At 40.1% G+C, this 27,442-nt stretch overlaps 1 protein-coding gene across 4 annotated transcripts in view; it reads left to right on the top strand.

Annotated features, from left to right (window-relative positions):
- The first annotated feature begins 3,010 nt into the window (after positions 1 to 3,010).
- Positions 3,011 to 27,442, top strand: part of adcyap1r1a (adenylate cyclase activating polypeptide 1a (pituitary) receptor type I) — a 32,225-nt gene continuing 7,793 nt past the window's right edge. Inside the window, exons 1-11 of one of the 4 annotated variants that reach the window (XM_057334611.1) lie at positions 3,011 to 3,239; positions 5,162 to 5,263; positions 9,118 to 9,223; positions 16,323 to 16,430; positions 17,526 to 17,626; positions 17,767 to 17,864; positions 18,729 to 18,861; positions 24,190 to 24,343; positions 24,459 to 24,519; positions 25,003 to 25,072; positions 26,308 to 26,399. In XM_057334611.1, the coding sequence (XP_057190594.1) occupies positions 5,207 to 5,263; positions 9,118 to 9,223; positions 16,323 to 16,430; positions 17,526 to 17,626; positions 17,767 to 17,864; positions 18,729 to 18,861; positions 24,190 to 24,343; positions 24,459 to 24,519; positions 25,003 to 25,072; positions 26,308 to 26,399 (980 nt within the window). In that variant the 5' untranslated portion in view covers positions 3,011 to 3,239; positions 5,162 to 5,206. The remainder of the gene's footprint in view (positions 3,240 to 5,161; positions 5,264 to 9,117; positions 9,224 to 16,322; positions 16,431 to 17,525; positions 17,627 to 17,766; positions 17,865 to 18,728; positions 18,862 to 24,189; positions 24,344 to 24,458; positions 24,520 to 25,002; positions 25,073 to 26,307; positions 26,400 to 27,442) is intronic. The other 3 variants (XM_057334612.1, XM_057334613.1, XM_057334614.1) reach the window with 3 other exon arrangements.

Raw genomic sequence — 27,442 nt, 5'->3', positions numbered from 1 at the left:
AGTGCTGGTTTAGTGATGGTGAGAGATGATTCAGTGCTGGTTTAGTGATGTGAGAGATGATTCAGTGCTGGTTTAGTGATGTGAGAGATTAGTCAGTGCTGGTTTAGTGATGGTGAGAGATTAGTCAGTGCTGGTTTAGTGATGTGAGAGATGATTCAGTGCTGGTTTAGTGATGGTGAGAGATTAGTCAGTGCTGGTTTAGTGATGTGAGAGATTATTCAGTGCTGGTTTAGTGATGTGAGAGATTAGTCAGTGCTGGTTTAGTGATGTGAGAGATGCTTCAGTGCTGGTTTAGTGATGTGAGAGATGATTCCGTGCTGGTTTAGTGATGTGAGAGATGATTCAGTGATGTTTTTGTGATGATGGAGGATTATTCACTGTTGGTGAGTGATGACATGGTGCAAATGTCCACTGATTTTACTCAATATTAAGGTACTGGGTTGAGTGATTTGAAGGTGAAACTAATTTTGGTTAAGAGAAATCATTGTAGTAAGTAGCATACTGTATCAAATATCTGGAAGTTTGAGAGCTTTGTATGAGGCAAAAAAGTCATGCACAAACAGAATTCCAATAATTTTTCTCAGTTATATCTCTGAAATAATGATTGCTTATTTCATTTGAAAAGACAGAACTTCCGAATTCTAATTCAACTAACTACTGCTTCTGTTTGTATTCTTCTTCTTCTTCTTAAACAATGGGAGTATATGGTTGCCCTATGAACCGTACGTAGGAAAATGTGGAAGCTTGGCACACTCGTAGGGTTGGTCCTCAATAGTCCTGTCACCAAGTATGGGGTCTCTAGCACTCACTCTATTGTCATGAAAATCGGCTCACACGGTCTTTGGACTGAGCCGTACAGACGTGACCCGACAGAATTGCGCAATTTTCAACATCACACACTTTTCAAAGTTTACCCAAAAATGGATCTGAGGCTTTATCTCGTCCATTCTTCGATCTTGGATATGTTGGTTAGAAAATCGTGATCGCAGTGTCTACGGGTTCCTCGGGTCATGCCGGATCATTTTATTTTGATTCTGTTACGATTGGATGAACAGTGGAACAAGCCGCACAGAAATGGCCAAACTGAATTTTGGGACCATTTTTTGAGAAATACCTCTGCAAGTTGACTGTGCCTGTGACATTGTCTCTTTCTCGTATCGACCCATTTTGACTGTATGTAACATGTTGTGCATTACTATACAAAATTATATTCTTGTGTTCATTGTCACTTCTGATATCTGTTTCTCTTGCACATTGTATTTCTGTTATTTTTGCTCTACGTTCTCATCTTAGCCTCTTTGGGGACTTGCCCATATCAATGTTTGAAGCTCTGAAAGCTCTCCTCGGGATCCTGAGTTAAACACGTCAACTGAGTGGCACACCTGATAAACCGCAAGGCTTGAGTTTCTGAGGTTGTTAGATTGAATCCTGTATCGTGTGACTGAAACATTTATAAATTAATTCTACAGTTTGATGTCATTCTCACTTGTGTTAATCAACCTGTACAATTTCATGTACGTTCCTTTTCTGTGGTTTTTGCTCTGGTTGCTCTGCACCCGTTTGGCTTTGTGCTAGTGTAATCACAGGCAGCACTGAAGTGTGTGGCTCGGTGGCTTAACTTGTTGAACCACATGCTTTGATACTCTGAGGTTGTGGGTTTGTATCTTGTGTGGTGCGATTGTAACATTTACATATGAGTTCTACAGTTTGATTTTATTTTCACCAGTGCTTATCAACCTGACTGTTTTCACATACGTTCCGTTTCTGTGGTTTTTGCTCTTGTTGCTCTGTGCTGCTCTGGCTCTGTGCTACTATAGTTCCAGACTGTTCTGACGTTTGCAGCAGATTGGTGCAACTCTTTAAACCCACGACTTGAGACTTCGAGGTTGGTGGTTTTAACCCCGTGTCTAGCATGTGTTATCTTTATATGTGAAGTTTTCGTTGTTTCGTTGTGCTATTCTTCAACAACCTATTTCCTTTTCATGTGCGTTCTATATCTGCCAGTTTTTGCTCTTGTCTCTCTGTGCTGCTCTGGATATATGCTACTATCACTCCAGACAGTGATTATTGGTGCAGCTGGGTGGCGCAGCTTGTTAAACCCCATACTTTGTAATGGGGGGGGGAGAGAGATTGATAGCATTAGCCCTCCACCATTTATGTCTACCGAGGGGGATGTGTGGTAGTGGTGACGTGTCATTGCTTTTCATCTCGCTAATGCCTTTGTGCTTGCATTCGCGATAATAACGTACGTTTATCCGGCCCGAGCGTCAATTACGGCCCCATACATTAGCGGCCCATCAGGAAAAGTTGAGATACTACACATGGCCGGACCGCCCCTGGTCGCGGCCGTCGGTGGAATGGCCGTTCTGGACTTTGACAGAATGTCCTACTGGTCAGTCCGCCCCTGCCCGTGAGAGTGGTGTAATCATTTATATGTAAAGTTAATATATTTATATATTTCGTTCTCGACCTGTCCTATTTTTCACGTACATTCTCGTGGCCCTGCACCAGAGTGGTTCCGCCTTAAGGGGGTTTGGCCCCGTGTCGCTGCTTGCAGCTATATTTCCTTTTGTGTTTATGTCCAGCAAGTGATGTGTTATACTTCATTATGCAGAATGGTTTTATGAAGAACCTTTTATTTCTGAATAATGTTTGTGTTTTACAAAACTTTCTTTGTAGAAGTAAAGGGTTCTTTAGACTATGAAAAGTATAAAAGAAATGATTCTTTGGTAAACCAAAAATTGTTCTTCTGTAGCATCCCTGAGAAGAACCAGTAGAACCACCTTTAAGAGAAAGGATTAAAAAGACGTTTACAGAAAATATCTGTCTTAAAGCATACAATTGTCAATTACAACTGGCAAAGCTATTTACAGTACATTCAGTCTATAGACCTACATTTTGTACGTAGGCTATTTGTGTTCCCTGGGGATCGAACCCACGGCCTTTGGGTTGCTAACTCAATGCTTAACCAATAGAGCGACAGAAACGCCAGATAATAGTGATTGGTGCTCATGAATGATGGTTTATTGTGTGTGATGCTCAGCGCTGGTGTTTCAGTGTGCGGGAATCACCCAGCTCACACGATCTCTCATTGGTCCACTGCAGCACACACATTCATTGCTTTTGTCCGTGGATGCGAGACGCCGATGAGAAAGTTGCGGTCGCAGGTGCATGAAGCGCATCGCGCATTTACGCATTGACAACAGAAGGATTATATCGCGTCTCTTTCTGTGTTGATGGTGAGTTCGCATTTCCTTCACATTTCTTCGTTCATTGCTCATACCGTTACATGGCGTGCTGTCACGCTATGCATTAAAAACGTGGGCGACCTCTGTTCACAATACTTCAAAATACGGTTTGCATCGTGTTTTCTATAGATAGAGGAATTATAATGAGTCTTCGTTTGCTTTGTTCAGTCGTGTTGGCATGTAAAGATAACGTATGCATTGGGATGTGTCGATTTATAGCTACGCGTTGAAAGCATGCATTTGATCCAATCGTGCTTTTGTTCTGTTTGGAGACAAACTGTAGAAGCCTGTCAAGAAAATTCCTTTGTCACCTAAATCATAGGAAATTATAAATGTATACAGTAAAGAAAATGACATGCTTTCCTGACAGTTCTCATACTGTAATGCAACAATAACATATTCTTTAAAAAGTCAAACACGTGGTATTTGTTTCACTGCCTTTATTTATTGATATTATTTATTACAATTATTCTTGTGTCCAGACGGAATGATTTCATTACCCATCTACGGGACTATAATAAGAATCATAACTGAGAATAATGAGTACAAACAAAGCTTAAAGTAAAATATCTGGACACATTATGAGAACTCGGGGAAATGTGCTTATGGGAATGATGTCACATTGCAACAATGTAGCGTTCCTACAAACAAACTTAGTTTGAAATATCATTTTGTATGTTGTTTCTTTTGGTTTTGAGATGAAATATGCCTCGGACATTCATGAGCCACACGTGTGTTTCCACTGCCGGACAAATGTTACAGATGCACGTTACAGTAAAACACAGGCGTAAACCCAGCATTGAAACATTTCTAAAGATTTTTCTCCTGCGTTAGATCTGCTGTCTCTGTCTTTAACGCTTCACACCAGCATCAGTAAATCAATCTAGAGTGTGCAGTGTCTATGAAGGCACGCAGTGAGTCACAGCACAGATTCATTCTGCCCTCACATTCATGCAAATGAAATTCAGCTGCATCTCTTCCATTTCATATGTGTGTCGTTTCTTCATTTCTTTAGACTAAAAGCTTTATAATTCTGCTCCTTTATTCATGTTTGTATTGTGTGGAACGACCTGCGTTTTATTTCGCAGACTTACTTTTTTGACCTTGCAATGTCGACCATATTAAGATGATGAAATTCATGCTTTCCCTCCCCTTGTATGTGTCTGGAAAAGAGTCAGTGTAGAACAACATAGATTGATGACTAATGACTAACGTCATAACAATGTTAAAAAAAGCACACGATGGTCATTATTATTGGCAGATGCTGTTTTTGTCGTGGCTGTGAGAGCACCAGACCCCATTCAGAACCTATGTACTTCTCATTATGATGCTTATCAGAGCTCGAGTGTGTTTTGCATCCATCAAAACCTGTTGTTTGACTGACGGTGAACCGCGTGTTTCTCCTTGAACTGCCTCCCCTGCTTTTCCATAAGGGTTATGATAACGGAACAGAGGCGAAGAGAGAATTGCTCACAAAATCTGTCACGTTTTCACGTGTAGATAGGTGATGTCTTACCATTTCTTTTCTTGAGATAACATTGTGAATATCATCAATAATACACCTCTGTGTTGTTCTGTTGTACGTTTCATCTGTTTTTCCTTTTTGGGGTGGGGAACTTGCGGGGGCTTGATGTGGAGATCCGTGAAAGACCACGAGGAGATTTTAAACCCCCTTAGATTGGCTCTGGATCAGTAAATCTGTCTGACACACATTTCCCATAAACCCTTGCCCGCTCGGCCCCTCCCTCCAGATCAGCCCACTGTGCACTTCAGTGATCAAAGATGATTATTTTAGATGGAGGAGAGTATGTTATAAAGAACATAAGACCGATGATGTTGTAATATATTGGTCAATAGCAAAACAGTTGAATGAAACATCTGTGTTTTTAAAACAATGTCCCGTCTCTTTAAAGGGTTTATAAGACTGAGAGAGATCTCTGGAATCAACCGTGAGCAAGATGCATAGACACTCGGTAAAGGAGGCCTTCCTCCTGCTCTTCCTCATCATCAGTCTGGTAAGAGCGTCTCGATTCTTCACACGCGCAGATATACATGTGGATGACATCATAGTACATGCATGATCACATACTGTACAACATTAAAATGAGAAAGGTTTTTCAAATGTTTTTGCTATCTGGTGATTCTGTTTTTACGTCACGTACGGTTTCAAAGCGACTTGGTTATTTCCCATGCAGTGATTTAACAGACAAGTAGCGTCTTATCTTTAATCTGAGAAGAGAAAGAGAAGAAAGTTTTCGAATTGTGGTAAACTGAGGTTTAAAATCAATATGTTTTTTGCAAAACATACACTTAGGCTATGTGATTTTTATTCTTTTTTATTAAGATATAAGATTTTATATCTTCCATAGAGCCTTAGAAATTCATTAAAACTTTCATGTGATTGTTTTTCTTCTCATTTCTGTCATTTCTGCATGTCATCTGTTAATATTCTTGTTCTTTTGTTCTTGGCCCTTAGATTGTCAGTCGTGTCATAGCTCAACAGAATCACAACAAGACATTTATCAGAACAATGAAAGCATTGTCTTCATTGTATGTCATTTTTAGACTCAATAACATCAAGGAGATTAAATAGACAGCTTAAGTGTCAGTCATTTTCCTAAAAAAAAATACATAAAAAAGAAATGTCAAATCATTATTATTTAAGATTTTGATACGAACTCAAATATTGTCAAACATTCTACAATCTACATATATCTCCACACACTAAATCTATTTTAACAATGATCATATTTTCTCTATTTTTCCACATCATTTTGGGAGCAACATCTGAGTTAATAAACTTGAACGAAACATTACCGAGAACTCCTCTAAATCGTCTGCACTGTAAAAAAGTGATCAAGTGATTTAATTCAAAAGCTGAAATGTTTCATTTAAAATATATTGACTTTACAAGTCAACTTTAATCTAGTTGCATTTTGTATAACTTGTATAACTAAATGGATAGTTCAACTTCATTGTATAAGTCAGTTGAATATAATTTAAGTTCAAGTAACTTGTGAAGCCAATTTGATTTAACTTAAACATTGGAGGGAACTTTTGAACTACATTTTTAAAGGGATAATACTTTTTTCTTCAGCAGAACACAAAATAAGATATTTTGAAGAAATGTAACTGACAATCTAAGCGCCTGCACCCATTCACTTCTAATGTATGAAGAACACAAAACTAAAACTAGTGAATGGGTGCTAGTTCTTCAAAATATCTTGTTTTTTTCTTCTGCGGACGAAAGAAAGTCATACAGGTTTGAAATGACAAGAGGGTGAGTAAATGATGACAGAATTTAAGTAGAATTTTATACAATGTATAAGCGAGCGACCTCTAACAATAACTGAATGATTATAGAGATCATTTTAGATGGTTTACAATTGATCGATGTATACTGACCGTTTTTGCTCCATTTAATGTCATTGTTGTCTCAGAGAAACAGCTGAGATTTTTATGATTGATTTTTTTTATCTTATCCCTGTGGGTGTTTTTTTCATATGCTAAATGGCTTAAAGAAATGTCATGTACTGTATGTTTTCGTATATTACACAGCTACACATATTTCTAGATCAGCGGTTCTCAAACTTTTTGTTGTAAGGCCCCCTTTGTGAGTGAAAGTGAAAGTGACTGTCGCAGTGGCAGTCGTGGCCTAATGGTTAGAGAGTCGGACTCGTGACCAGAAGGTTGCCAGTTCGATTCCCAGGGCCGGCGGGTAACGACTGAGGTGCCCTTGAGCAAGGCACCTTACCCCTACTTGCTCCCCGGGCGCTGCAGCGATAGCTGCCCACTGCTCCGGGTGTACGTGTGTTCACCACTTGCTGTGCGTGTGTTCACTACTCTCTGGATGGGTTAAAAGCAGAGGTCACATTTCGGGTATGGGTCACCATATCTGACTAATAGGTCACTTCACTTTCACTTTGTGTAGAGTGCATCGCTTTGCGGCCCCCCAAATAAAGACTTATAATCTTAAATTTAACATTTTTATTTAAACAAAAACATATTCGGTTATATAATGCTGAAACATCAATTCTTTTGTCTGGTGGTCTTATTTTTCTGATGTTTGATTGCATGAAATCTATGATCAATTCAAATCAAATCTATGCCACAAAATCTGTGGCCCCCTGGATCCATCTCGGGGCCCCCCCAGGGGCCACGGCCCCCAGTTTGAGAACTACTGGTCTAGATAACACCCAGTCTCACACCAGCTTTGCCTCATTTGACTCATTGAATTTGGAAAGGGACTGTAACTAAAATATTTGTCTAATGACAATAACATCTATTGTTTAAAGGAACAATACGGCGTTTTTAGGAGGATCTATTGACAGAAATGCAATATAATATACAAAACTATTTCTTCAGAGGTGTATAAAGACCTTACGTAATGAACCGTTATGTTTGTAATACCTTAGAATAAGCTGTTTATATCTACATACAGAGCGGGCCTACGTACATTGAATTCGCCGCCATGTTTTGTACGGCAGCCCTAAACGGACAAACAACTCTACAGCGCGTGTTTCCTCTTCCTCTCTGCTGCGGTATCGTGGTGAAACGGATCACGGGATTATCCGTACGGATCATGCTCTCCGGTGCGGAGCGCATGTGACCCGCAGATTAACTGAAAGTTTATTCATCATTGAGTAAAAAAGTAAAACGCGCTCTCTCTCCAGTATCTGGACGAGTACAATATTAAAGCAGTTCCAGATAAACAATGACGCTCAAAACTGCTCCGTCACACAGCTAATATTACACAACAACATATCTTGGTATGTTAGTATGTTACTCACACACTGATCCGAATCAAAGCATCCTCGGAGGGGATTTTGAGACGATCTTTCTCTCCAACGTCTCTCTGCCCGAAAGTATCTCCATAGATATCTGTGAGTATCTCTGCTAAAAGACTTAGTACCGCGGGTCTTAACTGCTGCTGGAAAGTCTTTATAATATTATCGCAGGTCCTAGCTCCTGCTGACTTTTATCCTTCTTTTTAAACGTAAAATCCACACACCTTATATTTGATGTAATACATAAGACATCGCTCTTTCTACAGTCTTTCTAATGCCCGCAAAATCTCTTCCCTGCATCAACATGAGAACTACATCTTTTTCTACTGTTGTGGCCACTGTCGTGTTTGGACTGAGCGATTCTTTGCAAATCTATAATGCAACGCTAGTGGCCGCTGTTAATCAAAAACTGCGCCTTAAAGTCTATAAGCCGCCAGACTCCAACCATGCTCCATGTGGTCAGCAGTAATGGTAAGCAGCATCGCTCATCCAATTACTTCTGAATTTTGGAAGATGTGATTTTCTCTGGAAGCTGCAGACAGCCTTTCAAGAGTATTATGTAGTCTTCCAAGGGATCTGACCCTACAAACTTAATTCAAAACAAAACGTATAACAAAAGGATTGTGTTTTAATAAAACAATAAGCCTCATGAAACCGTGGTTTATGTGGCATTATAAAAGAGATATCCAGTCATCTATATCAGCTGAATGAGTCAATGGCCATAAATGACCAGTTTGGACCCGTTAGAAACCTTGTTAAACCAGTCACTGTATCATCAATTTCTGCTGGATTTCCCAGCAGGGGCGGTTCCGAGAGGGCCAATCAATTCAAAGCCCCCTGATTCAGATGGCAAAGGCACAAAGAACTTCTTAAATCCACGTGAAGCTCTTTAAAAAACTTCATTTATCCCCAGAGGGGTAAATAGATGGAATCACCGTGCACATTTTTCGACTTTGTTTGAGCTGGCACAATTTTAGAGGGGATTTTTATGGTTCGCGGTGGTGCCACTGCTGCTGTTTGCGCTCATTGCCCTTGTATGGTTCTGGTTTATTTATTTGTTGATTATGTGTTTGTTGTTCCAGATGTGGCCCATACATTCAAAGATCTCAAACTGCATCATCAAGCACGAGGAGGAGAGATGCATGGAGCGTATCGCGCTGCACGACCCCGGAGAGGACGCCACGTTTGGTGACGAGAATTTAAACATTCAGAATTACTCATACAGTCGTTTGTGTTTTGCGCATATCGCTGCTATGCTTCTGAAACCTTGTATCTCCATATTTCGTGTTTTTATTTTTTGCCATAAATCATTATTATTAGTCACCTTTTGTGTTTGTCACTGTGGGTTTTCCAAATTTCGAACAACAAAAAAAAAGGATTAAGAATAAGAAGTGCTTGCCAACTTTGACAACACAGTATTTATTCTTTTTAAAAATACAGTGTTTTTTTTTCATTTCCTGAATTTGGACATCCGAGGTTTTAGAAGGACAGTGACAATATAGGCTACAGGTTTTCATTAGGCAATGTGAAGTATGACAGAGATATGACTCTGATTGGATGAGCCAAATTCACCTCTACGCCCACCTGTGATCATCAGTTCAATTCTGTATAAATTCACCAATTTAGGCTTACATTTGGGCAAATGGATTATTTTACTTGCATGGTGGAAGAAATGTTTTTAAGTTTAAGTAAGTTTTTTTATAAATGATATTTTTCTATCAATTACATAAAAATGCTAATGAATTTATTTCTGAGATGATAACCTTAGAGAAAGTGAACCTATATTTTTTTAATGAAAAAAATAATAATATGGTTAGTTAAACCATGGTATCCACAAATTAACCATGATTTTTCTCCTGTAACCATAGTATGTATAGACGGTTATTTGTGAGCCCAACTGAACTTCCGGTACACATTCACAAACAGTAGAGTGCCTGTAGATTATTTCCGATAACAATCAAAAGGAACCCTGAAGAACCGTTACTTGGTTAAACTCTCCAATATTTTGAACATGGACTGCGATACCAAGCTCAACCGCTAGACGTCAGTGTACCATACGGTTCCTTTAAATGCGACCGAACTACAGGACCTATTCAACAAATTTTTCATTTAATAAAATGAACATACAACAAAATTCAACAAATCGTCTATTTAATACAATTATTATACAATAAAATAATAGTAAAAATTAATATGAACACAAATTAAATTAAATATAAATATAGTTATATTATTAGACGCTAGCCAAACACAAACCAGAAGTTAACTGGGGGTGTGGCGTGTATGCGTCCTATGAAACGGTCTGTAGTAAAACTGCTTATATAAATGATAATCAATCCAACCAAATGACAATGAGTACTATACCTTTACTGTAATTAAACCGTGGTTAATTTTATACTACACGCCGTACAATTGCATTAGGCAAAGTCAGTTCCGGCAGCAATAAATGCTACATCCTTACAGCGTCACTGCTGTTTGAAACCCTGTCGAGTGTGCACTAAACAGGGTAGAAAAACAGGGCACTAAACACAAGTATTGCATTTTGCTTGACTTTGCTTGAGTTTTTAAGTGGTTTTCAAAAATAATCATTGACGATTCTTCATCTCACCCTGACATGGGTTTGTTAGCTTCAGTTTGCTCATCCCGTATGTATAAAGAAGTAAACAGGAGGCCGGGGATGTGACACCTGTCAGCAACTACAGAGGAGAGCGGTTATTTCTGAGAGCGCTGGAAGACTTGTACAGCGAGATGCGGATAAATGAGAGAGAGAGAGAGAAACTGCATTGTGACTCACATGTTTGGAGCCTGAAGGATGCTTTAGATAGTTGGAGCAGAAAATAACATATTATGGGCTAAAACAGACACCTGATTTCCTGTCCATTACTCAATGTAGGCCTATGTGGTATACGTTTCAAATCATAGTATTGACTGCAGTCTGCAACGCAGAGAAACATTTGACCATCTGAGAATTAGGCCTCAGTTTCAACATAGAGTATCTGTAAAGCATTAACTACCACAGTAATTGAAGACCTCATACAGTAATGAAATTGAAAGCTCTTATTGGTTTTAAATGATTTCACAGTCAACGGTCATAATGATTTTTCTTTGACATGGCAGAGCTGAACAGTGTAAATGATTTCTCTCCCATACAGTTTTTGGAACATTTTTGTGGGAATCCCATGTGAAACCCATGAGATCCCATGTGCAACACGTGGTGAGATGTTCTCCATCTTCTATTCCATAGAAGAACCTTTAACATCCGAAGAACCTTTCTGTTTCACAAAAGGTTCTTTGTGGTGAAAAAAGGTTCTTCATATAATAAAAACGTGAGACAGAGATGGTTCTTTAAAGAACCTTGAATGGTTCTTTGTGGAACCAAAAATGGTTCTTCTATGGCATCGCTGTGAAGAACCTTTTAAGCATCTTTATTTTTAAGAGTGTAGTCACAACTGCTTTACATTTGTTTTCTCTTTATATTCTAGTCTTGACATTATACTTTGACGTGCTCTAGTTGTGCTACAGGTACACGGTGGTGTATTGTAGAATGTAGAAAATATGTTTCTCATAATTGCATCTCAAAATGGCATAAAGTGTCACTCCTTTCATATTTGAAATGGTTCTGAGTATTTAGGAGCGATGACGTCTGTTTGTTGCCTGTTTACATCTGCTTCATTGATCCCCGTGCCTTCGTGTTCCTTAAAGCACAGCAGACTCATCTCTGCGCAGACAGAAAATCATTCAGCTGGAAATAAAGCAGCCACATCTGCAGGGGGGAAGAAAGATTGACAGATGCAGACAGATAGAGATGCATTACAACTGCATAAGAGACATTTACCGTAACAATTTAGTTGAATTCAAACGTATTTTTATTGCTCTTTAAGATAAACAACTTCAATAATTATTAGCTTTTTCCTTTGAATGCTTGTGCCATTACACATGATATGCTGTTATTGAAGTATAGGCTACATAAAATGTTCATTGTGACGGTTTCAAGTCCTCAGACCTACGTGAAGATGGCAGAAAAATCAACAATCAGATTTTAAATGTTTTCAGCTTCTAGAACAAGTTGACAAATGTATAGTTTTGCCAAGATGTGACCTATGTAAGAAAAGAAGAACAGGAAGAACAGACTTCCTGTTGACTCATAGTTTGATTGTCTTTGAGTCTATAAGCAAAAGTCTGACGGAAAAATCTGATGACAATCTAATATTGACCTTTGATAGCAGTGAGTCACATCTACGCAGAGAAATTCAGAGATTCAGAGAGTCACTGCTTTAAAGCTCTTGTTGGGCTTTCTCAGTAATTGGCTTTGTGTCCAGACTGATCTGAGATCAGTGAGAGTGAATATGTGCCACCAGAAAGACAAAACCAATCTAGTGCTCGCTACTGTTACATATTCACTTGCAGCTTGAGAGAATAAAAAACGTGAATGAGTGAGATAGAGAGAGAGAGAGAGAGAGAGAGAGAGAGATGCTAGCCACAAAAACACAAAATGTTAAAATATTAAAAGAAAACAGTCTATAAAAGGATCTTCAATCATATTGAATTAAATGGTTCTGAGTATTTAGGAGCGATGACATCTGTTTGTTGCCTGTTTACCTTAGTGCTGCGTTTGATACTATAGACCATAACATAATTTTAGATCGCTTCCACAATTATAGTGGTATTCAGGGACAGGCACTACAATGGTTCAGATCTTACTTATCAGACAGACATCAATTTGTCCATTTAAATGGGGAATCATCAAATCTAACGCAAGTAAATTATGGATTACCTCAGGGATCGGTTTTAGGACCCTTGCTATTCTCGATATACATGCTGCCCCTTGGCAACATTATTAGAAAACATCAAGACCAGATGATTCCTTCCAGCTATTTCAAATAGTGCATCGAAGATATAAAACATTGGATGACTAGTAATTTCCTTCTTTTTAATTCTAATAAAACACAAATATTACTTGTCGGACCAAAGACACGTAAAAAGAATATTTCTGATTATAACCTGCAAATTGAAGGCTGCACTGTTACTCCAACAAATACAGTTAAAGACTTTATATTAGTATTATAAAGTCTTATAATTATATTAAATATATACAGTATATATATATATATATTATTAAGGAGTTATATTAGACAGCAACCTGTCATTTAAAAATCACATCTCAAATGTCACAAAAACAGCCTTCTTCTGTCATGATTCTGCCTCCTTTGGTCATGTTTTCCTTAGTCTTGTGGCAGGATCATGACAGACCCACGTGTTTGGTGTAGAGAGAGACATGGCATTGTTTGTTTTGACATGCCATGTGCTCTCTCCTGTCTCGCCTTGACCCCGCCCCCTCGTTTCCTTGTTTAGCTTCACCTCAGTGTTTGATTGCGGTCACCTGCCCTATGTAATTATCCTTTGTTAGTTCACCTATTTAATGCCCTTGTGTTTGCTGTCCTGTGCTGTTTCGTTTTACTTTGTACCTTGTTGGATTTCCTTGCCTCATTGGATTTCCTTGCCTCATGTCTTGATGTTGTGTGAATTATATAGTCTTGTCTCAGTCGTTTTAATAACTAAGTTTAGTTATCCTGTTTTTTAGTTTTTTGCCCCATTGTGGGAAGTCTTTGTTTCAATTTTATATATTAGTTATGTTCTTATTTTACTCCCCGTTGTGGGTTTTTGTTTGTATTTAATAAAGTTAAGTCATTTAATGTACCGGCATGTAACGGCTATGGTAGTTTTTAGGGTAAAATTTATAACAATACATAATAAAACATGTAATCAATTTCATAAGGTTTTGATATAATAAAACATATAATCAATATAGAGTACATTTAATGGTAGATTTTATGGTATAATACCAAAACATGTAATCAATTATAGGGTACATTTCTTAGATTATTAATACAAAACATTTAATCAAGATTTAATCAATTGTTTGGTAGATTTTAGGTTATAACATTGAAATGGATAATGTCACACATTGAAACATAGAGTGAGCCTAAGCCTCGTGCCTTATGGTAACACTTAGTTAGAGTCAGCAACCACTATCAGCAACAGGCCTCGTGCTTAATATCACGCGCTTAGTTATAATATCATGCATTGTGTAAGTAGTCTCACAGGCCTCGTGCTTAAGAGCTGGGGCTACTCACATGGGTGCCATACTGTACATTGTTCCAAAAGTTGCAAAGTTGCATATGTACAGGATGCATCATGTGAATGCAATAAGGTTAAATTTGCAAAACTGCATGTGCAGGATACATCGTGTGAATGCATTAAGTAAAAGCCATAACACACATAGTTTTTTTTTATATTCCACGAGGCGCTTGCCACAATTAAATTTAAATGAACAACCAATGAGATATAATCGTGGCAAAATGTAAAGAGGATAGGCAGGACTAAAATATAATTGTAGCAGATGAGAAGGGGAAGGACTAATGCAAATAATGATATCATGTGATTTCTTCACATCACTTCAGATGAACTCTGAATATCTTGTTTTGCTTGCTCGAGCAAATAAAGATTGACTTCTTGAAACCTGGAACCTTGCCTCCGCGATTTCTTCCTGCTTTGGAAGGTCGATTTGCCTCAACACTGCCTGCGCTTGGGTTCTCTTCCGTGAACAGTCGTGACATTCTTCCACCTTAGAAATGTTGCCAAATTACGAAATATTCTATGCCAGAGTTCTAACCAGGTCCAGAAAATACCATCACATAACCCCAATGTTATCAACCCTTCACTGGTTACCCATTAAGTATCGTATTGACTTTAAGTTCTTTTATTTACTTATAAAGCCTTAAACGGTTTAGCCCCTACCTACATAACAGAGCTTCTACCACACTACAACCCATCACGCTCTCTAAGATCTCAAAACTCTGGACTTTTGATAACACCTAGAATAACTAAATCCGCCAAAGGGGGATTTACATGACAAACATGAGCTGCCGGATGTGTGCAGGGGGACGGAATATTCACAATACATCATTGCATTATCCCATTGTTTTGTTTACATTATGCACGTACACGCCGATTGCCAACAAAACATAGACATATATATGACTCAATTGGACTTCACTCGTGCAGTTCATGTCCGGCATCTTTTAGCACTGGGACTGCGCCATCTATCAGATTCAAACGATCTTGTAATCCAGCGTTATATCCACCGTTTATATAACATCCATCACTGAAATGCCGTGAACAAAAAGACACACCTTAACTTCTCTCACTATCGCAAGAGTAACGAGCTGCAGTGCAGACCCACAGCGCAGCCAATCTTGATAAGCGGGTATTCCTATCGCTGCGTGGGCGGGCTATTTCTTTCGCCTTGCCGTGGGCGTGCTTTTCAGGGAGAATTGCCCAATAAATGGAATTGGATCCCTGTTACGAAACAGGGATCCAGACTTATAAAAAAGTTTCCGAAACAAGTTGGATTGCTGGGGGAGCGTACAAAGCACAGAAATACTACGTCATACATCCAACTTGTTTCTTAACAAGTTGACCATGTTAAACATGAGAAGCCAGCATGTTTAACAGTGTAAAGAAGTCTTAATGCATGTCACCCCGCCTTTAAAGAGATCTCATCTGCCTTTTTTCTTATGGGAAGGACCAGCAGATTTAGTCTTTATGCTAGATCATCTTATGCGTCTGTTCATGGCTTACTATAAGGGATTTCTGTAATTAATACTCTAAAATAATTTCTGTAATGAGCTGGAAGAAACCAGGCAAATTCGATTCCACACACGATTCTTATCCCTATCACTTATGGATCATGTTTTCTGGGTGGCGATGAGTCACAGGAATGAGTCTCGCTGCCTCTGCCGGATAGATTCATGTTCTTCAGTGATTCACATTCACTTTGGCTTTCCCTCAAGGCTAATCGCACAAATTTTACGCTTTAATTGAGAATTAATCGGAGACATCTGTTACTGTGTCAGGAGCACAGATGTAACTTGGCTTTGGCTATGGGGAAGGTTTTATTTTGATGTAAAAGCTGCAGTGTCAGGGCTGTTCTGTGCAAAAAAGTGCTGTATAGTTCAGAGGTGGTAACAATTGGAAATACCACGGTACGTTTTTACAAATACAATGATTACTGTATTCATGTGCCACGTTTATCTAGGCTAGTATAAAGAGTACCATTGTATAACCATAGTGCATGCCCTCCCCTTAAAATCGTTTTAATACCATATTAAGCTATAATTTTGTATTTGTTTTCGTTTTGTCTGTCTGAAAGAAAATGAACATGATGAAATCTATGGTAAGAGTGGTCAAAACTTGTCAAACATATTCACGTTTGTTTTTGTTTCAGGCTGTCCGTGGGAATGGGATAACCTGACCTGCTGGCAGGCGGCTTCTGTTGGTGATGTTGTGGAGGTCAACTGTCCCGAACTATTTGAGTTCATGAGTCCAGACGAGGGTGAGAGATATTGCAACACACTTGATTTGAGCAGACTTTATTTATTTAGTTATAAAAACTTTAAGACACTATTCCAAATTTCCATTTCAAATCAGCATTTCTAGATGTATTGTGGTCATTTCAGTCCAGTGTCTATGTTGAATTTCCACAAAATCAAACCTCAGGAGTGACATGAAGTCATCCAACAGCAATGTGTAAGACTGACAGCATGACAAGACACATGAAAAGTGTGATAAAAATCAAGGTTATCACATAAAAATAATGTTGGAACTTTTCCTAAATACATGTCGAAATATGACTGTAGTGTTGCTTAGAAGTGATTCTGAACTTGTTTTCTTTGCAGTGTTTGAGGTCTGAAAAATTACAGAGCATTTACAGTTTTCTGTTATTTTGACCTGTTTCTCCGGTTTTCATTTTCTGCAAATAAAAGCAAATAGAAACCATATTTTCATTTGAAATTTGTGAGAAATATTGTTAGTAGTTCACAGAATGAAACAAAAATGATCATTATACCTAAACACATACCTATAAATAGTAATTCAGGAAAACTGAAAATAATTTAAAAATGATCTCTTAATTTTTTTCTGCGGCCATAACGTATGTGAGAGTTGTACTGTCTGTTATTTCTTGTTCCTAATATGTATTCTGTACATTACGTCATTTTCTTCTTCAAAATAATACTTATCAATTATAATACCAAATCAAAATAACACTGTCAACTCATTTCAAACATTTTATCAACTCATCCCTGGCCAAAATGTAAGTAAGTTGAATGAGTTGATTGTCCTTTAAAAATGTAAGGCAGCAAATGTTTTTTTACTCTCAGTGTACTTCTAAGAAAACCAAGGTTTACCATGGCACAAAAAACATATACATCTTGATAAATATGATATGATTTATAGTCAAACTTCTGAATGTTTATGTTCTGTTTTTGCTACCATGCAGACTATCATCCATAAACAGGTGTACTTGTGATATAATAAACAGTGTCAATATGAATTTACCTGGTCAAGCTTTTGTTACGAGCTGACGGCAGCAAATTTCAGCAAGTATCTGTAATGAAGGAGATATGTTTGATCTGTTGGTGTATTTCAGGTCTCGGAAAGATCAGCAGAAATTGTACAGAGTTCGGCTGGTCTGACCCTTATCCTTACTTTTTTGATGCCTGTATGATCGACGAAAACACAACCAAACCTGTGAGTCTGTGCTTACTCTGTCAAAAAACAAAACTAAAAATATTCCTGGAATATGGAATTAAAGTTGAACGTCTTCTATATGCTCTTCAAATGAGGACGAACAGTGAGTGTTTCTGTGTGTTTTCTCGTCTCATGTCAAGGACATGTATTATGCGTCAGTGAAGGCTCTCTATACGGTGGGCTACAGCACTTCTCTGGTGTCTCTGACCACAGCTATGGTCATTCTCTGCAGGTTCAGGTCAGTTTCATCACATAACATTGACTTCATGTCAGCTTCTGTTGTTCAGTTATTAAATTACACGCGGAGATAATTGGTGGTTTTCCCTCCATTGTTTTTCTTCAGAATGAATGTAATTTTTTTCATGGTCGCTTGAGGAAGGTGAAATGGAAAATTATCCAATCACCTTGCACAGGGATCTCAGGCTGTCTGAGAAGGTGTAGATTCATGATAATTTAACACGTTCATGTCTGACACATTTTAAACAGTGTGATAATGTGTACTGTATATAATGCGATGTAGTATCATTTTTTTGTAATGTGTTTGTGTTATGTGTTTCATGCTAAGCAGCATACTGTAGAAAAAAATAAAAATAAAATACAGAACAAATGATAAAAAACAATTAGAATAATTATATTATATTATATTATAAATTGTAAAAAAATACAGCAGCATACTGTAGAATTAAAAAAAATATACATAAAATATTAAATACAGAACAAATGATAAAAAAACAACACAAGAAATGTTGGAAAAATAGGTTTTCTGTTTTATGTAAACCCTAATTTCTAGTAATTTGCTAGAGTATTATACTATTATATTGCATTAAATCATATTATATTTGATTATATTATATTATATTATATTATATTTTTTAGTTACAATTTTTAGTTTTTTTTATTATATTATGTACAATATAATTTTTTTTTTTCAGATTTTGTGGTACAGAAAATCTCATTTTAACTTAAAAACTACTATTGGTGGTTTAGAGAACCTAGAGCTATGATAAAATGTAAACAGGATGTCAGTGTTTACAGTGATGATCAGTCACCCACCAATGTTCTCATAACAGTTTATTCCCTTCTTTGATCATGTGTCTAACAGGAAGCTGCACTGCACCAGAAACTTCATCCACATGAACTTGTTTGTGTCCTTCATCCTGAGAGCTATCTCTGTGTTCATTAAAGACGGAGTTCTTTATGCAGAAGAGGACAGTGACCACTGCTTTGTCCACACTGTGAGTAATGCACTTCATCTTCAGGACCCACCAAAGCCCCCGATGAGACCTATAAACATGATAAATGAGGTCTTGTAAATATCGCGATTGCTTTTCCTAGACAGAACAAATGGAGCGCAATGGAGACTTCTGCTTAAATAGAGAGCAGATGTCATTTTTTTTCTTTTTTTTTTCTGCTTTTACAGTCTGATAGTCTATTGTTTTTCTCTCGTTTTTTCCCCCAAATGGCAAACCATGGCATATGGAAGTGAATCAGAACCATGTGTCGGTCCAGAATCTCAAGTCCATTTGCATCCGAAAACCAGAGGCTAATAATAACTCAATTTGTTTAAGTTCAGCCGTTTACCTCTCATTCAGTAACAACACATTCTGTTTCCACCTGCCTGTCTGACAAACAGCCGTAATTACTATGAAGCCCAGTTCAGCACGCTCTGGAAATATTCCATTACTTCTGTATCAGCATATGAATAGCTTATAAACCCTGCACCTGAATGAGGGCCATGAACTCTTTCCCCAGCCAATCACAGGCCACAGTAATGACATCATTTGGATTTTAATTGGATCGGAGGGTAATTGATAAACATGGATAAAGACTTCAGGGTATTCTGACACACCGGGACTCAAAATTGAGAATGGAAATGAGTGTAAATTTACATTCAGTCGGACGAACAGGAGAAAGATTCGCGCGTGTATAAATAAAGATCCTAATGATTGTTGAATTGGAAGACACAGAACAGTTATGACACATTTTATGACATTTTTATATGTTGATAATAAGATACCTGACCAGCACAAAAGAAGATGTTATGAAGGTGGTTTTGTGATGTCCATACTATGGAAGTCAATGGGGTTCGGTGTTGTTAGGTTACCAATGTTCATAATGACACATGACACCAGGCTGAATAAATGATGAAAGAATGTTTATTTTTGTATGAACTATCCTTCTAAAAGCCAGATTGTATATTCAAATTTTAAATTTAAATATTGGACATTGCTGACATTAAACACTTATGTCACACAATATTTGCTCAAAATCTTCTTAATTATAATTAAAATAGAAAATGTGTATTATTACTGTAAAATGGTTATTATCCATTTAAAAGGATATAAACAATGCCACAAAAATGGCCAAACAGTAGCATATTATTCAGCAACCATGAAGGCATCTTTGCTTTTTTTTAACAAAAGGGCAGCGAAAACGTTTATTTAAAATAAAAAACGATCACTCTAAAAAAGAATCTTTTTTTATTATGTTATCATGTTTTTTTACTGTGTTTGTCATGATTCTGCCTCATCATGTCATGTCTTTCTTGGTCTTGTGGCAGAATCATGACAGAGCCTCATGTTTTGTGTGGAGAGAGGCATGTTATTGTTGGTTCTGACATAACATGCGCTCTCTCCGATCTCGTCTTTGGCCCCGCCCCCCTCGTTTCCTCGTTTAGCCTTCCATTAGTGTTTCATTCCCGACACCTGTCCCTTGTTAATTATCCTTTGTTAGTGTCACGGGAGGTGGTGAAGAACCCAAGCGCAGGCAGGCAGTGAAGGGGTTAACAAATATTTATTTTAAACCAAACAGAAAATAGAACAAAAACACCCACAATGGGGGAAAAACGAAACTAAGAATTATAACTAAAACAAGAGACTTCCCACAAGGGGGGCAAAATGATAACAAGACAAATAACCAAACTCAAAGACACGAACAGGAACAGGAACACGGGTAAGCACAGGAACAAGAACATGAACACTAACAATCCAGGACACCGCAGTACACGCACATACATAATACAATCCACGAGCACAAGACAAAGAAACAAGAGGGTATTTAAAGGGAAGACAAACGAGGGATAACGACACGGGGCAGGTGTGGGTAATCAAACACTTAGGGAAGGATAACAAGGAAACGAGAGGAATGGGGCCAATGACAAGACACTGGAGAGAACGTATATTACTGTCAAACGGACAATAATATGTTTCTCTCCACACATAACCAAAGACTTTGTCATGGCTCTGCTACAGGACCAAGAAAAACATGACTAAGGAAGCAGAGCCATGACAGAAGCCCCCCCTTTAATGAGCACCTCCAGGTGCTCACCAAGGGGTAGACGGACGAGACAGGGCAGACTGAGACAAAGACAAAAACCAGACAAACATGGTGAACATGACAAGGGGTAGACAGGACAACAAGACTACAGGACTGGGGTGGCATAACAAAAATAACAAACATGGGAGGGGGGGTGGGGCAAAACAAGAGTTCATGGGGGCAGTAAAAAGGGTTGGGGGGAAAGTCCCAGTCCCGGCTGCGCTCGAGGGCGCGGAGTCCTGGGGGACTTAGGAGAGTCCGGGGGAACAGTCTTTGCCCTGGGAGTCTCCCAGGGACCGGCTGGAAGCCGGCTGGAAGGCCGGCTGGAAGGGCTTGACGCCGGCTGGAAGGCCGGCTGGACAGGGCTTGACGCCGGCTGGAAGGCCGGCTGGACAGGGCTTGACGCCGGCTGGAAGGCCGGCTGGACAGGGCTTGACGCCGGCTGGAAGGCCGGCTGGACAGGGCTTGACGCCGGCTGGAAGGCCGGCTGGACAGGGCTTGACGCCGGCTGGAAGGCCGGCTGGACAGGGCTTGACGCCGGCTGGACACCGGACTGGACGCCGGCTGCACCGGACTGGACGCCGGCTGGACACCGACTGGACGCCGGCTGGACCACCGACTGGACGCCGGCTGGACCACCGGACTGGACGCGGCTGGACCACCGGACTGGACGCCGGCTGGACGGCCGGCTGGATCACCGGACTGGACGCCGGCTGGATCACCGGACTGGACGCGGCTGGATCACCGGACTGGACGCCGGCTGGATCACCGGACTGGACACCGGCTGGATCACCGGACTGGACCACCGGACTGGACCAGCTGCAACGGACTGGACCGGCTGCACCGGACTGGAGCCGGCTGCACCGGACTGGACACCGCTGCACCGGACTGGACCCGGCTGCACCGGACTGACCCGGCTGCACCGGACTGGACACCGGCTGCACCGGACTGGACACAGGACTGACACAGGACTGCACACAAGACTGGACACAGGACTGGACACAGGACTAGACACAGACAGACACGACTGACACGGACTGGACCCGGCTGCACCGGACTGGATCCCGGCTGCACCGGACTGGACGCCGGTTGCACCGGACTGGACGCCGGCTGAATCACCGGACTGGACGCCGGCTGGATCACCGGACTGGACGCCGGCTGGATCACCGGACTGGACGCCGGCTGGATCACCGGACTGGACGCCGGCTGGATCACCGGACTGGACGCCGGCTGGATCACCGGAACTGGACGCCGGCTGGTCACCGGACTGGACACAGACTGACACAGGACTGGACACAAGACTGACACAGGACTGGACACAGACTGACACAGGACTGGACACGACTGGACGCCGGCTGCACCGGCCTGGAGCCGGCTGCACCGGACTGGACGCCGGCTGGACACCGACTGGACGCCGGCTGCACCGGACTGGATGCCGGCTGCACCGGACTGGAGCCGGCTGGACACCGGACTGGACGCCGGCCTGGACACAAGACTAGACACAGGACTGGACACAGACTAGACACAGGACTGGACACAGACTGGACGCCGGACTGGACACCGGACTGGACGCCGGCTGCACCGGACTGGACGCCGGCTGGACACGGACTGGACGCCGGCTGCACCGGACTGGACACAGGACTGGACACCGACTGGACGCCGGCTGCACCGGCGGGTGGAGCCACGCTGCCCGCCGTGCCTCTTCTTCTTCGCCAGCCACCCGGCTGGTGGTCGGGTGATGGAAGGAGGTATAACGGCACGGCTGGCTCCGGCTGGGACTCCTCGGAGGTGGTCCAGAGACTCACGTCTCCCGCTACCAGGCTGACTGGTGGGAGAGCTGCAGGGGTTGAGGAGAGCGGTGTGGAATGCCTAAAACCCGATCTGCAGGGTCTAGACCTCCTGTATGGGAGCGGAGCGAGATGGGTGTAGTGCGTGTTGAGACCCTGGACTCCGGTCGGTTCATGACGTACGCCACACGACATGTCGGGTCCAGCGGTCTCAGACCGCATCTCCGCCCGGACAGGGGGTCCCTGAGACCGGGGTTAAAAAGCACCGCCACCTCCTCCTCCCCGAAGACATCCTCCTCTCGGCATCCAGGAACCTATAGATATGCCTCGATGTTCGTTCCCCTGACGAATGCCAGAGGAGGCGAGCCTGGTGGGACCGTCTCGTGCCCATGCTGCCTACTGGGTCGTATTTGGCTCGTGATTCTGTCAGGGAGGTGGGTGAAGAACCCAAGCGCAGGCAGGCAGTGAAGGGGTTAACAAATATTTATTTTAAACCAAACAGAAAATAGAACAAAAACACCCACTAGGGGGAAAAACGAAACTAAGAATTATAACTAAAACAAGAGACTTCCCACGAGGGGGCAAAATGATAACAAGACAATAACCAAACTCAAAGACACGAACAGGAACAGGAACACGGGTAAGCACAGGAACAAGAAATGAACTACACAATGGACACGGTACAAACATAGACTAATATACTCGAAGAAAGAAACAAGAGGGTATTTAAAGGGAAGACAAACGAGGGATAACGACACGGGGCAGGTGTGGGTAATCAAACACTTAGGGAAGGAAAACAAGGAAACGAGAGGAATGGGGCCAATGACAAGACACTGGAGAGAACGTATATTACTGTCAAACGGACAATAATATGTTTCTCTCCACACATAACCAAAGACTTTGTCATGGCTCTGCTACAGGACCAAGAAAAACATGACTAAGGAAGCAGAGCCATGACAGTTAGTCTCTCTATTTAATGCCCTTGTGTTTGCTGTCCTGTGCTCGTTCGTTTTGCTTACATGTCTTGTTCGCCTTGCCTTGTTCATCGCCTTGCTGTCTAAACCCATTGGATACCTTGCCCCGTTGAACTGTCTTACCTTGTCTGTTCTCTACGTTACGTTATAGCTGTTATTTAGTTTTGGTTCTTGTTGATTACAGTACGTCTTAGTTTATTCTGTTCCATTGTTTTATCCCCCTCGAGGGAAGTGTTTATTTTCTGTTTTGTCATTTAGTCCTGTCCTTGTTTTACCCCATCGTGGCTTTTTTGTGTCTTTGTTTTCCCACCACCTACCGCTGCCTGCAATTGGGTTCTTCCCCGAAAACCCTGACAGTGGGTTTATTTGTTTTTGCGAATGAACTTTTCGTTAACATTAATAATGACTAAAAGTCTATAGGTTTTAGAGCTTGAAATAATTTTGCAGCACGTTGTAATGTGTAGAGTTTGCATGTGTGTGTTTGTAGATGGGCTGTAAGGCAGTGATGGTCTTCTTTCATTACTGTGTCATGTCAAACTACTTCTGGCTGTTCATCGAGGGTCTTTACCTCTTCACACTATTGGTGGAAACCTTCTTTCCCGAGAGACGTTACTTCTACTGGTACACCATCATCGGCTGGGGTATGTCACAGTGCTTTCTTACATAGACACGAATGCAAAAATGATTAGAGGCTATGAATGTTTGAAACAGAACAGCTTTGATATCTGACAAATTTCATCTTTGTGTCCCATTCAGGAACACCCACTATTTGTGTGACCATATGGGCAGTTCTGCGGCTACATTTTGATGACTCTGGGTACGTTGATGCTCTACAAAAAGATGAACAGATGACTACACATATGCTGTGATATAAACTCTTAACTTTCATTATCACTATAGAGTGACGTTAAATCTGCAACGGATTTCTACCGAACTGGTTATTGTATATGAAGTACACTCCCTTCTGTCTAGTCTCTTAAAATGACAAACGGTGGGATGGGTTAAAAAAGAGGGCTTGTTGATGTGACCTGAATAGGAAAGCTGCAGAAATAACAACAATTTGATAAAACATTTCACATAAGGTACTTACAGTTGCATGAATAGTCAGAAACATCAGTTTTTATTTTTAGTATATTTTAGGATACAGTATTCCACGCATACTGAAAATGTGCATGCTGTACGCAGTGTCTATAGTGTAAAGTTTTTCTACGTAGCATCATCCCTTTTTAAAAAATACCCTGAATGTAAAAAATGCATTTGATCAAGCATCATTCACCACTGAACTCCTGTGTTTTTGTAGCTGCTGGGACATGAATGATAACACTGCCCTCTGGTGGGTGATCAAGGGACCCGTAGTGGCATCGATCATGGTAAATCTGAACACCTGCTTTGTGTGTATTTTGGAAAAACAGATAAATGAAACATATACATAAATATATTCATGTAAATCTACAATTGCTAATGCAATGCTGAATTTGCAGAGCAAAGGTCATGGATTTCCGCATAAAAAATATATTGTATTATATATATTACAAAATAATTGTAATATTTGCTACAATCTATCAGTGTATACTACAGTAAATATACCATACTACATAGAAAAATGGTTTTCCCCTTACGAAACGGTAAAAGTGTAGTAACCATGTTTTATTGTATATTGATTACTAATAGCAAAACCGCGTTTTAAAAGTGTTTTTTAAAGCCATGGTTATTTTGTGTGGTTTTACTACAGTAATCTTTTTTTTGTTTTGTTTTGTATAAAAACTGTAAATAAAAACTGTATAAAAACCCATGGTTAATTTTTTAAAGGGATCGTATATAGTATAGTACTATAGTAAATTCATGAAAATACTATTTTCTATAGTAAACTGATGAACTGTAGAAAATACTATAAGTATACTTAAGCTTCACTACGAACAAGTAGGGATGAAACAATATTATCGATATCGTGTTGTCGCAATAGCAAAATTGTCTCAATATTATCGTGGTCACATGACTGTATGAAACGATAGGTCTTCAAGGCCTGACATATAGAGAATGTTCGAAAACATAATAGATGTTACCTATGTCAAGGTCCATCTGGTACAATTATTTTATTTTATAAAAGGGATTTTTCGGTCATTTGACCCATCTCACACTATAACCCATACCTCTAGTTATGATTAGAGGATCATGAAAAGAGGATGCATATAGCACCTTTCCAGGTCATCATTTGTCATTTTCAATATTGCAATAAATAGTGTACCGTGGACTTTACAGGTATTATCGTACAGTGAGATTTTGATATTGTTACATCCCTATCAACCAGTCTACTGCACAGTAGTGAATACTACAGTGTACCACTGTATGTTTTTCAAACATCTCATATACTTATAAAAAGATCAGGTATACTGTCGATTGAATGAGTCGCTTTGAATAAAAGCATATAGCTACCTAATGCTTAAATGTGTTGGTCCAAAAACACGCCCTCAAATTCGCTACGACACAGTTTCTGCACCTCCGTGTGTGTGTTTGGAATGTGGATATGGATGAAATGTGTGCATGATATGAATGTATCTGAATGGAGGTGTTGATTGACACATTTTCTTTTCTATTCCTGGTTCAGATTAACTTTGTGCTCTTCATCGGAATAATCATCATTCTGGTGCAGAAGCTGCAGTCTCCAGACATTGGCGGCAACGAGTCCAGCATTTACCTGTGAGTGTGTTTGTCTCAGTTGCCATGGAAACAGTGTACCATGAGCAGAATGTGTTGCATCTGATACGCGTGTCCTATGAAAGCAATGGATGGCTCGCTAATGTAAAGTTTATTTCTTGTTTTATATGTTATGTTTGTATTTTGCCCATTACATACGGAATGGGTGATCCATAACTAAATGACGGTGATAATATTCATCATTGACATTCATTATGCATCCCTAATGAAATGATCATGGTTTTCCTGTAGCTCAGTGGTTAGAGAATGGCGCTAGCAAAGCTAAGGTCATGGGTTCGATCCCAGGGATTGCACATACTTAGAAACAAATGTACAGCATAATGCAATGTACTGTGTCGCTTTGGTTAAAAGCGTCTGCCAAAAAATTGTTTTATTATAATAAAGGTCATTTTTTTCCCAGTGTATTGATGACTATTTGAATAACCAGAGATTAACTACAAATAATATATATTGGTTACTATAGCAAAAACATGGTTAATTTACGTTTACCACGGTTTAACAATATTAAAATAAAGCAAAAATATTTTATGCAATAATTTGCGTCAAAATTTGTGAAAATGTGCTATCCTAAACACATAATCTGTTAGGATTTGGTGAGTGTTGCCAAATATCTTTATAGAAGCTACAATGTTCTGTGTTAAATGTCTACATGCTCTCTACGTCTGTTCTAAAATCAATGACCACGTTTACATGGACAACAATAATCTGATATTAACAGGATTAAGACAATACTCTGATTAAGAATGGACCATGTAAACAGAGCTTTTTGATTAGCTTAATCCGTCTAAACTCATAATGGTAGTAAACACAAATGGAATTAAAACGGGTGGAGTACTCCTATTTTAGTGGCATTATGGAAGCGCGTGTATAGACATGTACACAGCTCAATCGCACTATTACCAGCGCGTAGGAACTTTCGCGGCACTTTGCGACAGGTTACACACACACACGGCAGTGGACAGCCGTTTCGTTTTACGGCAAACAACATGGCTTCAAGCAAGAAAGCACGTTTTTGGTCCGAACGG

Source organism: Triplophysa rosa, linkage group LG5 (assembly GCF_024868665.1).
Source record: "Triplophysa rosa linkage group LG5, Trosa_1v2, whole genome shotgun sequence".
Classification (NCBI taxonomy): Eukaryota; Metazoa; Chordata; class Actinopteri; order Cypriniformes; family Nemacheilidae; genus Triplophysa; species Triplophysa rosa.
Note: the sequence above shows the minus strand (reverse complement) of the source record. Positions and strands in the feature narration are given on the sequence as shown.